We start from the raw sequence: 14,020 nt of genomic DNA, 5'->3' as shown, positions 1-14,020 counted from the left end.
TTAATTAAATCACAGCAAAAAATGAAATTCAATTTCATCCGGATACCAATACGGGGGGCGGGGTCAATTTAGAGATCGGTAGAAATCGATGAGATTTTGTGTAGAAAAAATAAATAAATAGAAAATTACATGCAGGAGAATATAATTAAATTCTACAAAAGTATATTAATTTTCATTCGGGTCGAAGAAAAAGCTGGAAGGATCATCCGGATCGTGGACTGGTGAAGAGGCAGATTCCAAATCTACGTCAACAGAAACATCTTCAGAAACAGGTTCTGGCTCGATGTGAAACTCGGGTTCTTGGCCTGAAAATAGTTTTTTTCAAATACCTGGCGTGCCTTCAGCGCTTACGTTTTCGCTTATTTCGATTCCCTTCCTTTCCCGAATTGTATCGTTTTCTCTCCTCTTCAGTCATATTTCGATATTTGGCTCTCGCTTTTTCCGCCTTGAGAGCTCTTTTCTGTTGAGCATCGAATATCGCTTGTTGCGTCGCCTCATCAAGATGATCGAGTGGAGTCGTTTCGCCAAGTCTCAGAAGTTCGTCTTCGCGAGCTCTGGCGACACGGAGAGCATGGGCGCGACGAGCGTTCTGCTCGCGTCGTTGTTCGACTGACATTCGGTGGTATCTGAAACTTTGAAAGAGGTTATGGGAGATTTAGAGAGCTAGCAGACCAAAATCGGAACTAGCAGACCAATGGAACTAGCAGACCAATGGAACTAGCAGACCAATGGAACTAGCAGACCAATGGAACTAGCAGACCAATGGATCTAGCAGACCAAAATCGGAAAATAGGCAAAAATGGCAAAAAACTTCAAATTTTCGCTCAGACAGTTTCTGTAATATACTAATTTCAGACATTTTACTCGTTTACACGATAATTCAAAGTGAACCAGAGCTGTGCGGAAGTAAAATTTTTGAAAAGGGAAGAAGGAAGAAGGAAGAAGGAAGTAACTTTCTCAAAAGGGAAGAAGGAAGAAGGAAGAAGGAAGTAACTTTTTCAAAAGGGAAGAAGGAAGAAGGAAGAAGGAAGTAAATTTTTCAAAAGGGAAGAAGGAAGAAGGAAGAAAAAAGTGAAAAAAGCCCGGAAGAAGGAAGAAGGAAGGAAGAAGGAAGGAAGAAGGAAGTTGAGTTCCGAACCGGGAAATCGGAAGTTAATTTTGAAAATGACAAATTTGTGGAAACTTTTTTCTAGTCATCTCTGAAAACGAATTTTGATGTTGTTTCATACAAAATTCCGTTAAAAACCACCAAAATTCCGCCAAAATTCCGTCGAAAATTAAAATTTTTTAGTAAAGTTTTCAATGGAAGAAGGAACAAGGAACAAGGAAATAAAATTTCCTTGAAAAGGAAGAAGGAAGAAGGAAGAAGGAAGTGAAATTTTCAAAAAGGAAGAAGGAAGAAGGAATAAAAACGTGAAAAAAACCCGGAAGAAGGAAGAAGGAAGTCGAAGGAAGGAATTCCGCACAGCTCTGAAGTGAACCTATGCAAACGCGCCCTTTTGAGAAAAATCGCTTACCTAAATTTTTTTGTTCAAACTGAAAAACTTTGACAAGAAATAGTTTTAAGGAGAAATATAATCGAGAAAGGCAAATTTTTTGAAAGAACAAAAAATATTAAAAAATTCCAATTTAGGCGTCAAATAATATTACCAAAATGTAGTCTCAACAAAGCGTGTTTGCATAGGTTACGATTGAATCATCGTGCGTTTATCATCACTTATTTTTCGATTTTTAAATGAATGAAAATGTTCGTTTTTTTTGACGAGTTTTTTTTTCGTATTTCGGTTTTATTTCCGGACAACAAAAAAATTTTTCCGGGTCGAATACAGCTAGCAGACCAATGGAGCTAGCAGACCGAAATCGGAGCTAGGAGACCAACTTTTCTCGAAAAAAATTCTCGCCCATACCTTGCTCTTGCTCTTTCAGCACGTCTCGCTCGCACCGCTTGACTTCTTCTCCCTTTCTGAACAGGTGCCTCCTCAAACTCCACCATATCCACTTCCACATCCTCTTCATCGTAATCACCGTACTCGGAGCTACCGATCTGGTAAAAATTCAATGAGTATACCTCTCCGTAATCCTCGATTACCGTAATATCACTGTAATCCATATCAGGATGAGATGACGTGGAAGTGGTGGAGCCGACGTGATTGTCTTGAGTCATGTCGCTTGATAACGACGTGGGTTGCTGCATTTCATCGAATGTGATGCATTTTTCTTCGGGGCGATGCGTGATGACAATCGTTTCGTGTGCGAAGCGTCTGGAAACGTGAAAAATGAGTTGGAATCGCTAGCAGACCAACGGCAATAATAATCTATTATTTTAGACACCAGCCTGGCTGCCGCGCCTTCAGCGCTTCATCCGGCTGGCCTCTCCTTATTTACGTGTTCACCTTCTCAGAAATGTGTCCGCGTGGCCGAGTGGTCCAAGGCGGCGATCTCTGCGCAAAGAGCGCAAGTTCGATTTTGGGCCCGGCCGCCTTTCTTTCTCATTTCTCAAAATTTGCGGACATTGGGACAGATGGACAGACTCCACACGCGTTTTATATATTATATTTTAGACATTTTTCGAATTCCCCTAAAAACTCACTCGAATTCCTCCATAGACGTAATCAAAACGCCACTTTGTGAACGAACTTCGACAGGAGTACCCTGTGCATCAAATCCATTCAAGACCATATTGTAGACAGATTGCATGTCGATCACATCAGGCTCGCCGATTTCCTTCTCGGGAGCAGGAATTGACGGAATCGGAGAGTGTTTTGGAGAGATTGGTATATGATTTGTGTACTCTGGGTTATGGGTATCTTCGGGGATAGGTGACGATGACGTTGGCTCGTCGTGGTAATCGGAGAAACTGGAATCGGGACGTAGATCAGAAGAGGCGTGAGGCTGTCCATGGAATTGTTGAATAAGTTGAGGGAAATTGGGTGGCAAAGGACCGGTTAGTCCCAGATTTCTGAAAAAAATGAATGAAATAATTGAAAAATAGGCGTTTTTAGGAGAAAATTGCTGCAAAATAGCTAGCAGACCAAAATAGAGCTAGCAGACCAATGGAGCTAGCAGACCAAAATAGAGCTAGCAGACCAAAATGGAGCTAGCAGACCAACATTGGTCTGCTAGTTATTTCCTAGGAGCTAGCAGACCAAAAATTGTTGTTTTTTGTTTTCAAAACTTCAAAATGAGTATAATCATGGCCGAAATATGTCTCACCATAAAGTAATCGTTGTGCAAAGTTGGTAATGATTATACTCATTTTGAGGGTCGTGACGTGCTGAATTTATTAAAATTTCAGAGTTTTGATGGAAATTGACTATGATTGTGTATACTTCTATACTAAACCTCACCTCATGATAACAGCATGCGCTTTTCTCGTTTGTCTCAACACTTCGTCCTCCATTTCGACGTAAATCTCGTCCTTGCGACGCGACGCTGCGACACTGTCGATGACTTCGGCCATTTGAACGTTGCTGACTAAATTGGCTCTCACTTCGAGGATTTCTAAGGGAAGGTTAGCTCTTTGACCAGTGATAAGGGTGGAGCGGTGAAGGATATCTGAAAAAAAAGATAAAAAATTGCTAGCAGACCAACGGAGCTAGCAGACCAATGAAGCTAGCAGACCAAAAAGGGTTTTTTCAGTTTTTTGGCAGAAAATTGGGGGTTTTTGGGCGGAAAATTGGGGTTTTTTGCCAGAAATTCGATGTTTTTTGAATTTTTTCGATCGAAAATCCCGGTGTTTGAATTGATTTTAGTCTAAGATTCGGCTTTTGCCGGAAAACATCAAAAATCCAGTTTTTCATAGTAGAAATACCTATTTTTCAAGACCAATTGGAAATCGCTAGCAGACCAAACTTTCAAAAATGCTTTTTTAAACCAAACTTTCAAAAATGGGGATTCTTTACTTATCGCCCCCCACATCAGTAGAGTCCCCCACGTTGAAATTTACCTAGGAAGAGCCCCCCACCCAGTACAAAACAGGTGGGGGCTTTTTCCTCACGGCGGGGGGCTCTACTTCTATTTTGGTGTGAAACAATGACCCCCCACCAGTACAAAGTGGGGGACGATTGTTCAAGAACCTGGTATTCATGACTTATCGCCCCCACCCCCCTAGAGCCCCCCACCGAAAGTGAAGTTGTAATTCTTACTTTTTATCTTTAGCTGTAATCATTTATTGACAGCCCCCCACCATTGAACATCGGTCCCCCACCTATGGATTATTAGACCCCCATCATTGAATATCAGTCCCCCATTAATGACTTTAAAACCCCCACTGTTTAACAATAGACCCCCATCATAGAACATCAGGCCCCCACTATTGAACCCCACACTATGAATGAAACAAATGGAAGCACGTTTTCAGACTATAAGCTTGAACATCATAAATATAAATTATGCCGAAAGTGTCTTTCCGGGTCTTTTTTCCTAAGCCTGAAGATTCGGGTATAGTTGAATTATGTTGGACTAAATGGTTCACGAGTATAAGCGAAAAAAAGAAAAGGGAGGGGGGCTAATGTTCAATGCGTGGGGGGTCAATAATCAATCAGGTGGGGGGCTTTTCCCAGGTCCTTTTTGGGGGGTCATTCTTCAATATAGGGGGGGACGAAAAGTAAATATACCCCAAAAATGCTTTTAAAAAATTTTGAAATTCAAAACCACTAACCATCTATTTCCTCATCATCCACTTCCATATACTTTCCTCCATCAATCTCCATAAATTGTTTCATTTCCCCGTCATCATTCCTCCCATCCAACGATTTCAGTAATGCAACGCCATACTCATCCATCTCATTCACCGCTACCGTTTGAACAGATTTCGTCGGTATTTTTCTACTTATTTTCGGCCTTCTCGCCCGTTTCTCATTATACGCTCTCCTCTCCTCCGGTGTCATTTGCTGATATCTCAGTCGCGCCGCTTCCGCTTTTCGAGCGTTTCGCACCATAATTTGACTTGCTTTCGCCAAATCTTCTTTCTCTATTCTACCTGTTGGCATCGACATAATCCTCTCCTCTTCTTCACGTCGCTTTCTGAACGCTTCCATACGACGCGTGTTATAGCTTTTCTTCTGTTCTGGCGTCATCATATGATATCGCTGGCGCGCCGCTTCCGCCTTCTTCGCGTTCGCCGTTTTCACTTGATTTCTGATGACTTCATTGTCATCGGAGGTTTCCGAAGTGACTCCGAGTGAGCGGAGACGGCGACGTTGATTATAAAGACGACGCTCGGCCTCTGTCATTCGCTGGTAGCGATCTCTCGCAGCGGCCGCCCGTCTTTGTCGGGTACGTTCTTCCTGGAGAGCCCGACCCAAATCGAGTCGTCCCATTTGAAGTTGTTCTTGAATTTCTTCCATTCCCTCCGTCTCCTTCATCAACTCTTCCAGATCTCGCTCGGCACGAGCCATCTTTTTGCTATTTGGAGAGGAGGACTGAGATTTGTCAGAAGTGACGGAGTCGTCAAAGTACGTTTCCATGAAGTCATCCAATTTGTCGCTTTCATCTATGGAGTGAGGATTCTGAAAAAACATTTAAATGTTGAAATGATTTTTTGAACGAAAAAGGATGAAAATAGCTAGCAGACCAACGTTGGTCTGCTAGCTATATTTTCGCCAACTCACATTGTCCTCCTCATTCGAATCGCTCGACAACTTTTGTGTGTAGACTGTGTAAGTTCCACCAGGAGCCGTGGAAGATGATGACGTCGATTCATGATAATATGGGTCTTCACTTTGATGATTCATCTGGAATAAAAAATATTTCTGAGTGAGTGAATAAGACAAGATTCGACGCTAAGAATCATAAGATTCGAGAAAAAACGCATAAATAAACAAGTTACACATTACTGACGCCAACTTCGAAAGCGAAATCAGGTGATAAATTCAGAAGTATAAAAACGTGAGTAGGCTGAATTCCATAAAGCGGAAATTGAATACACTATTATTAGAGCGAGAATCGCGCTCTTTTGCTCTTGATTTTGCTCAGATCCCGTGTCGACACGGATTACGGCGATTCGTGTATTTCTTATATAATAAAAGTGCACATTTTCAAAAAAACTTGTTAAAAGTACAACTTTTCCCGACTTATTTCGCTTAAAAATACAATTTTATTACTTAAACTCGCTAGCAGACCAACGTGAAATCGCTAGCAGACCAACGTTGGTCTGCTAAATTCGAAAAAAAAAGTCAACAATATTGGTCTGCTAGTTATATTTATGAGTTTAAAACTTGTTAAAAGTACAACTTTTCCCAACTTATCTCGCTTAAAAGTACAATTTTAATTATAGACTGATGGAAGAAATAAAAAAATGTGTAAAATTCAGAAACCGCCAGAGACTCATGTCTCTATTTCAGCGGAGGAATACACAACAACACGGCATCTGAGCAAAGTGAGAAAAATATCGATTTTTCGGCGAGAAGAAGGCGCGTGCGCCGTTAATGTCAGAAGAATGCGTTCCGCTAGTGAGGGGCTCGCGAGAAAAACAATTTTTGTATTCATAATTTGATGTTTGGACTAGTTTGGTGTGAAAACTGAGTGGAAATGGAAAAAGATGAGAAAGGAGAGGGAAAAATTGTGGGAATTCAAAATAAAAAGAAGAAATTGATCTGCTAGTTAATCCACTCGAAGAGCCAAAGTTGATCTGCTAGCGAAAATGATTTTTTGAACGAAAAAAGGATGAATATAGCTAGCAGACCAACTTGAAATCGCTAGCAGGCCAACGTTGGTCTGCTAGCTATATTCTTGTCAGCTCACAATGTCCTCCTCATTTTCAATTCAAAATGTGAGAAAAAGCGAAATTCTGTTGAATTATAAACAAATGACGTGATTCGTAAGATTATAATGTCAGAAAACTACAAATTTGGGTTCATATGAATTGGATTTTTTGTATTCTTGTTGACGTCGTTAAAATCAAAAACTTTGCACGATCTCATGGTTTTTCGACACAAAAACAATAAATAGAAGACAAATTCAGATTTTTATAATGAAAGGAACACGCGTTTTACAAGAAAAGCATTCTTATTGCCACTAGCAGACCAATTTGAATAATTAGCAGACCGATGTCGGTGTACTTGTTATTGATTACATCACTGAGCGACTTGCGTATTCTACTCGTGGAAAATTACAAGGCATAAACAAATGACGTCATTCTGCTATGAATCAGAAGCTTAGAAAGGAAAAAAAGCTTTAAATTCGTCGGATTTTTTGTAGCGTTGTTGATGTCGTAATGCATATGTGGTTGTGGTTTATTTTTATAAAATTTGTATAGCAAGAGTAAATAGAAGGAACAGGAAGTAAAAAAAAAAGATAAATTCTGAATTTCATCGAGGGAAAAAGCTGAGAATTTAAAAAAAAGCTAGCAGACCAATGAAAATCACTAGCAGACCAATGAAAATCACTAGCAGACCAATGTGAATCACTAGCAGACCAACATTGGTCTGCTAGCTATTAATCACGCCAAAACTAAATTTTCGCTCTTTTTCCGCGAGAAAACTCTCAAAATTCCAACTCAAATGACGTCTAGCGTAAAGAATCGAAAGATTAAACTTCTGATTTAATCGACAATTCTCGGGAGACACGTTTTCCAAGAAAGCATCGAAATTCATGCTTCGTTGACGTGGATTTCAGAAAAGAAGAACATTTTTCGAGAATCGAAACGAATACTTTTGCTTTTTGACAAAGACTTTGATTTTTGATCGTGGGAAAGTGGAGGTATTATTCAAAAGAAGGAATAATTGAAGACACGTGGCAAAAATCGCTAGCAGACCAACGTTGGTCTGCTAGCTCACCAATATTCCTCTCTAGTTTCTTTTTCTTGTCGTTGCTGTTTTTCAGTCCTCTCCATTCTTCGAAATTCACAAAGAAAGTAGCATAAGGCTGATGAAAAACACGCTGTGAATCGAGTCGAAAAACAAGACACAATCTAAACATCTTATTTATTCGGGGAGTATTATTTGGGATTTTTTTCTTGAATGAAGATATATATTAAACGAGAGAGAGAAAGTCGCAATTAGTTCGACAATAATTTAAAACAATCGAGCTTTACCAAAAAAATGTCAGTAATTTTTGTTTTCGGTAGAGCGCGATTGTTCTAATATTGCAGTACTAATACGACTAACTAATAATCAGAATATCTGACAGAATTGAGGGAGATAGATAGGTCAAAAAGAGAGTGGAATATGGAGTAAATTTGATGAAGGTAGTTCTAATTTTAAGGCCGTCTGGTTTCATGGGAATAGTGTGGGAGATGTTAACATTATTGATTTGTCGCGTGGCTTCAGTGATATTTAAAATCAAAAAAAGACCGGAGCCACGTGGCAAGCAAATCAATAATATTTTGAGGTACTTTTCAGTGGTTGGGAAGAGAGATTAGGTCAAAATGAACAAGTCGGATGGTGGTGGGTGGGTGGTTTCAGCAAAAAAGAAACAGTAACGCACATACACAAAACGAGGCATATTTTGTGTATGTTTCTGAAAAAAATAGACAGAATCGGAATAATGAGATGAGAGCACAGAGATTGTTGTTGGGTGGAGAGAGATGAGTCATTGAAGAGAGCCGAGTGACAAAAACGAATAGAAAAAAAAAACAAAAAAATACGTGGATTATTAGAAGAGAAAGAATTGAGTGGTGTGAATGACAATAAACAATTAATAAATGAGGGTGACAGACAGTTAGCAATCAAAATTAAACAGTTCCAATAAATGAATTTTTTCGGGGGGAAAATTTTGGGAAAGTTTTTTTGTTTTTTCGGTGCATTTTATGTTTTTTTTTGAATATCAGGGGGGGGGGGGGGGTTCTAAACTTTCCACCTGTGGAAATCTAGATAGGGGTTTGAGGAAAGAGGGACGGAATGTGACATGCAGAGGGGTTTTGGGGAAAAAAGCAAATGATTATTAGAGGCAAAATAATGACAAAAAGCAGCAAAAGAGACAGATTATGTGACAAAATGAGAAAAGCGACGATTTTCTTGGAGGTAGTAGCAACAATAAAGTGAGAATGAGAGTGAAAAATAACAAAACAGGATGAGGAAAAGGAGACGATTAATTTCTGTATGGATTGTTTAGAATCTGTTGATTCTGTTGTTGTTGTTGCTGGGATTGTCCCTGTTGGCCTTGATTTTGAATCAGCATACCGGATGTGTAGATGTTTGGAGGAATCGATTGAGAGGATTGCTGGAAAAATAACGGTGAAAGTTGGTTAAGAGAGCTAGCAGACCAAAGTTGGTCTGCTAGCTATGGTTTTGCCGATTTTCAGTATTTTTTACCTGAATTTGCTGCTGTTGTTGCATGTGTCCACCGTGCAAGATCTGTTGATGTCCATTATTGCTGACCAGCTGCTGATGCTGTGGCTGGCCGTTGCTGTTAACGATGTACGCCTGGAAATCCGACACCGTGAATAAGCAATACCTGAACCGACGTTTCATCTTACCTGTTGTGGTGGTGGAGTATCGGATCGTGGAGTCGACGCCTGGTTGGCGCGTTGTCTCAGAAGAATCTGTTGAGCGTGTTGTGTGCGCTTGACGACGTCACGTTCCAACGTGGAGAGAGCATCCATATCGTCCTTCTTTGATGGAGTTCCGGTGCCCATAGCAATGGTTCCAGAGGACCCAACAGCCATTTGTCCGGCAGCCATCATATCGTCGATCTCGTTGCGACGACGCTTTGGTGTGTAGCGCTTTTGGTTGTAGGACTGAAAATGAGGAAGCGGTGAGTTTTGTCGAGCTTGGAATTCATGCGAAACGGAGAAAATCCGTATTGAAAATGCGATTCTAAAGCAAGAGTTAGCAGACCAAAGTTGGTCTGCTAGCGAATACAAAGCAAGAGCTAGCAGACCAACGTTGGTCTGCTAGTAATTTTTCAAGCATTTCCACACTTTCACACACATAAATAACACACGCATTGGGGAATTCACAATCATTCTCAAATAAAAAAGGCACTTCTATTGAAAAATGAGAGAGATAAAAAAATGAATATTAAAAGAAGAAAAAAGTTTCACTAACGTCTCCGAGATCATGGTCGTGGGTGTCTGATTCATGTGAGGGCCAAGACTCATCTTTGGGTTCTTGTTTCGCGATCTACAACAAAAGTTTAGAAAGTACGTGTGAGATCTCGGAGAGTTTAGGGAAACTAGTTGACAAATTTTGAGTGCTATTGAGAAAAAGTTTTCAGAGTCCACAAATTCAAAGGAGGCGAGAATTTCTAGAATTTCTTAAGCGCGAAAAAAAAATCGATAACATCAAGAAGCCCTGGCCCTCTCTCTCAGTTCTCTCTCACAAAATTACCTTTCGCTGGTCCGGAGTCATTCGTTGATAGCGAAGACGTGCGGCTTCCGCTCTCTTCGCGTTACGCACGACTATCTGTTGAGCACGATCGAGAGCTTCTCCGTTGATTCTTCCGATTGGCATCGCGAGAAGCATCTCCTCTTCCATGCGACGTCTTCTGAATGCTTCGGTACGTCGTTGGTTGTAGACGCGCTTCTCGTCATCATTCATTCGGTGGTAACTAGAAAAATAAGTGTAAAAAATGTCAAGTCCTCTCCGGCAAGCTCACCGCTGGCGTGCCGCTTCCGCTTTCTTCGCATTTTGGTTCTTGATGTGTTGGCGGACAGCCTCATCATCCTTCTGTGGATCACCAGTTGCCATTCCGCACGCCTGAAACTCCGAATTCTGGAATTTTGCGTCACGATAGCAGAGAGTAACGTAAAATATATTTTTTGTTTGGGAATTTGGAGAATATTGGAAATGAAACACTAGCAGATGGTGCCGACTGAAACAAGTAAAACTGTTGATGGCGGCGGCGGAAAAAATAGACGAGAGCCGCGCGGCACCACTGCCGAGTGTGAGAAAAAAAAAATCCGCCGCCGCTGGAAAATACAGTGACGCCGGGCACCATCTCTGGAGCTAGCAGACCCATGGTAGAGCTAGCAGACCAATGCGGAAGAGCTAGCAGACCAACGCTGAAAAGCTAGCAGACCAATGCCAATACTTGCGAACAACAGAGAAATTTCGAATTATTCGTCGTTTCTGACTGGAAAACTTTAATCTCTAGCTATATTCTGAGAAAATATTCGAGATTTTTACTCGATAAAGCGGAAAATAGACTGTTTGTCTGCTTGCGATTGCCACGTTGCAATGATCAAGATCTAGCAGACCAACGCTGAAAAGCTAGCAGGCCAATGGTAATACTCGCGAAAAACATAAAAATTTCGCTCTTTTTCGTCGTTTTTGACTTGACAATAGCTATATTTTGAGAAAATATTCGAGCTTTTTAATTCAATAAATGCAATATTCTCAAGAATATGCGGAAAATGGACTGTTGGTCTGCTCGCGCGATTGCCACGTTGCAATGCTCAAGAGCTAGCAGACCAAGATTGGTCTGCTATTGTTTCGCACGATTTTCCGCCAATTCTGCTTCTTCCAAGACTCTCCAAATCACCAAATCACTGCCGTTTCTCCTAATATTCACCTTAATCGCGCTCATTGCATTCTGCATTTGACGCATTCGTCGTCTTGTATTATGAGCTCTTCTCTCCTCCGGCGTCATTCTAGCGTAACGTGTACGTGCCGCCTCAGCCCACTTGGCACGCATCCGTTTCTCTCTCAACTGCTCCGTGATATCCGGATCCTCTTGAATGTCGTTGGTCTCACGAAGGATTGACTCCAATTCCTCCATCTCTTTCTCACGTTGTCGTTTTCGCTTCTGTGCTAGCGTTCTTTTCAGATTAAGTTCTCGCTTCTCCTCATTTGATAGACGATGGTAACGCATACGGGCTGCCTCTGCCTGACGCGCTTTCTTTACACGATCTTTTTCACTTTTATCGGGTGATCCGCCCATTTTCATACTCATACTGTCATCTCGCAGGTCCTGAAATGAAAATTAAAACTATTTTGCACGAAAAAAACGTTTAAAATTCGGTGAGCAAGCAGACCAAAATGATGCAACCCACGTGGCTTTGCAAAATTGGTCTGCTAGTTCGCTAGCAGACGAAAACGACGTTGTTACAGATGCCACGTGGAAAATCGATTGGTTTGCTAGTTCGCTAGCAGACCAAAATGATGCAATCCACGTGGTTTTGCAAAATTGGTCTGCTAGCGAACTAGCAGACCAAAGCTGGTTCCACGTGGGAAATCGTTTGGTCTGCTAGCTAACTAGCAGACCAAAATGATGTAATACAAATAAATTCTCAAAAAACACAACGAATTTACCACATCCTTCAGCGGCGGTATCTGCTGGTTGTACGTGCTCACGGACTGCTGTATTGACGACATCTAAATATTAAAAACTAGTCAACCACGAATCACAACCACAAATTTTACGAAAAATAGAAATATATTTATTATAAATTTACGAATATATCGATTTCTCACCTGTACGGGCTGCTGATTATTCCAAGAAGATGACGTGGACGGTGTCGTACTATCTATAAAATATGCATCGAGCATATTCACCAGATTCTTCTCTTCTCCCCTCCGATGTTGGGGTGCCTGCTGAAAATGAGAATTTTAGAATTTTAGAAGAATTCGAGTCTTCAGAATTCGCTTACCGTCACTGTATTTGGTATGAAAGCAGCGGATGACGATGAATGGAATGTGTTGCTGTTCGAATTCGAGTACGACGTCGGCTGATACGAATTCTGTTGAAATGATATTCCATGGAGCTGCTGGTTTTGATTACCACCCGATCGGGGATCCGAACTATATGAATATTGTAGATTTTGCTGCATTTTGACCTGAAATAGAGAATTTTTGGGTTTTTGCAGTGCCGGGAGGTTTTAAAAGGAATTTTGCGGATTAAAACATGACATATAGGAATTTAGACATTGAAGATTGAATTTAGAAACTTTTTTTCTGTCGAAAATGCCGTTTTTCTGTCGGAAACACAGGAAATCGCCAGCGAAACGCCGAAAATAAATAAATTATTTTTTGAATAATTTAATCTCGCGGAGTCTCAATAGAGCGCGTTTGCATACTTTCCAGAAATTTGATATTTTCAAGTAGAATTTTCGGCGTTTGCAGGTCTAAATACAGGATTTTTTCCTGTTTTTCGTAAAAATCAAAAAAATTCAAAATTAATTCATCTCCGTCTGTGTCTTAACGCCTCATTATGTGCAGATGGCCGTATAATTGGCACCTATCGACAGGAAAGACTGAACGGACCGTTGCAAGGTTTTCAGGGGTCATGGGACCGCGTTTGGGGTCTGCATAAGGATTAGGCAGACCTATTCAGCCAGGTGGTAGGCCTAAAATTGATTTTAGCCGATTTTTATGTTTTAGGTGAGAAAAATAGCAAAAAACTCGGGATCAAATTGATCTTGGACGTGAAAAATAAGGAAAATTTTCAACTTTTACCGGTAAAATAGGAAAATTCACTATTGAGCGTTGGTCTGCTATCTCCCATAGTTCAAACGAGATAATTAGCAGACCAACATTGGTCTGCTGCTTATCGGAAAGAGCTAGCAGACCAAAATTGGTCTGCAAGCGATTCTAAAGCAAGAGCTAGCAGACCAACGTTGGTCTGCTAGCTATCTAACACAGAGTTTCTTGCTTTCCGACTGTTCAATTGGCCTATTTCCTTTTGTAGGTGTCCCCTTAAGGTCTGTTAAGCCCCAATTTCCCTATAAAGTGCCCGTGCTCCGATCTTCTTCGCTCAGATTCGTTGTTCCTTTCCGAATTACGAAATTTCTTGGGGGAAAATAGTTTTTTTCAAATCTAAATTTTTCCCTCCAAAAAATTTCGTTCATCGGCTTCCTGTCGTCTCTATGCCCTCTTGTCTTCTATTTCGTCCTTTTTTCCTTTCCTTTCACCAACCAGATACTCTCAACCAAAATCAGTCGAAATAGAGAGACCGAGACCGAACGCAAGTATATACAGGGGAAGAGGGTATAAAGAAGACGAAAAGAAGAGTAGTCGAGGGGAAGAAGGAAGAAGAAGAATAAGAAGAAGAGAAACGGCGAAACATAAGCGAAAATCGAAGCGCGCAGGCGTCCACATTGGTGGAGGGGAAGAAATGAGCGCGGAGGGGAGGGTAGTCA

The 14,020-nt window shown here is 40.9% G+C and overlaps 2 protein-coding genes across 2 annotated transcripts; both read right to left on the bottom strand.

Annotated features, from left to right (window-relative positions):
- Positions 1 to 165: 165 nt before the first annotated feature.
- GCK72_011780 (uncharacterized protein) lies at positions 166 to 5,735 on the bottom strand (the record flags this gene model as incomplete). The annotated part of the gene is made up of 8 exons (XM_053728671.1): positions 166 to 305; positions 352 to 626; positions 1,908 to 2,044; positions 2,090 to 2,261; positions 2,591 to 2,959; positions 3,348 to 3,555; positions 4,661 to 5,510; positions 5,613 to 5,735. 8 exons carry the CDS (start codon positions 5,733 to 5,735, stop codon positions 166 to 168), a joined length of 2,274 nt encoding a protein of 757 aa, XP_053588248.1.
- A 3,295-nt stretch (positions 5,736 to 9,030) lies between these two features.
- On the bottom strand, positions 9,031 to 12,712 carry GCK72_011779 (uncharacterized protein; the record flags this gene model as incomplete). Its single annotated transcript, XM_053728670.1, has 10 exons — positions 9,031 to 9,162; positions 9,255 to 9,365; positions 9,419 to 9,679; positions 9,990 to 10,064; positions 10,272 to 10,491; positions 10,540 to 10,640; positions 11,455 to 11,853; positions 12,195 to 12,257; positions 12,357 to 12,476; positions 12,533 to 12,712. 10 exons carry the CDS (start codon positions 12,710 to 12,712, stop codon positions 9,031 to 9,033), a joined length of 1,662 nt encoding a protein of 553 aa, XP_053588247.1.
- Positions 12,713 to 14,020: the final 1,308 nt, after the last annotated feature.

The sequence above is a fragment of the Caenorhabditis remanei genome, chromosome III (genome assembly GCF_010183535.1).
Source record: "Caenorhabditis remanei strain PX506 chromosome III, whole genome shotgun sequence".
NCBI lineage: Eukaryota > Metazoa > Nematoda > Chromadorea > Rhabditida > Rhabditidae > Caenorhabditis > Caenorhabditis remanei.
This window is presented reverse-complemented; position numbering and strand designations above follow the sequence as displayed.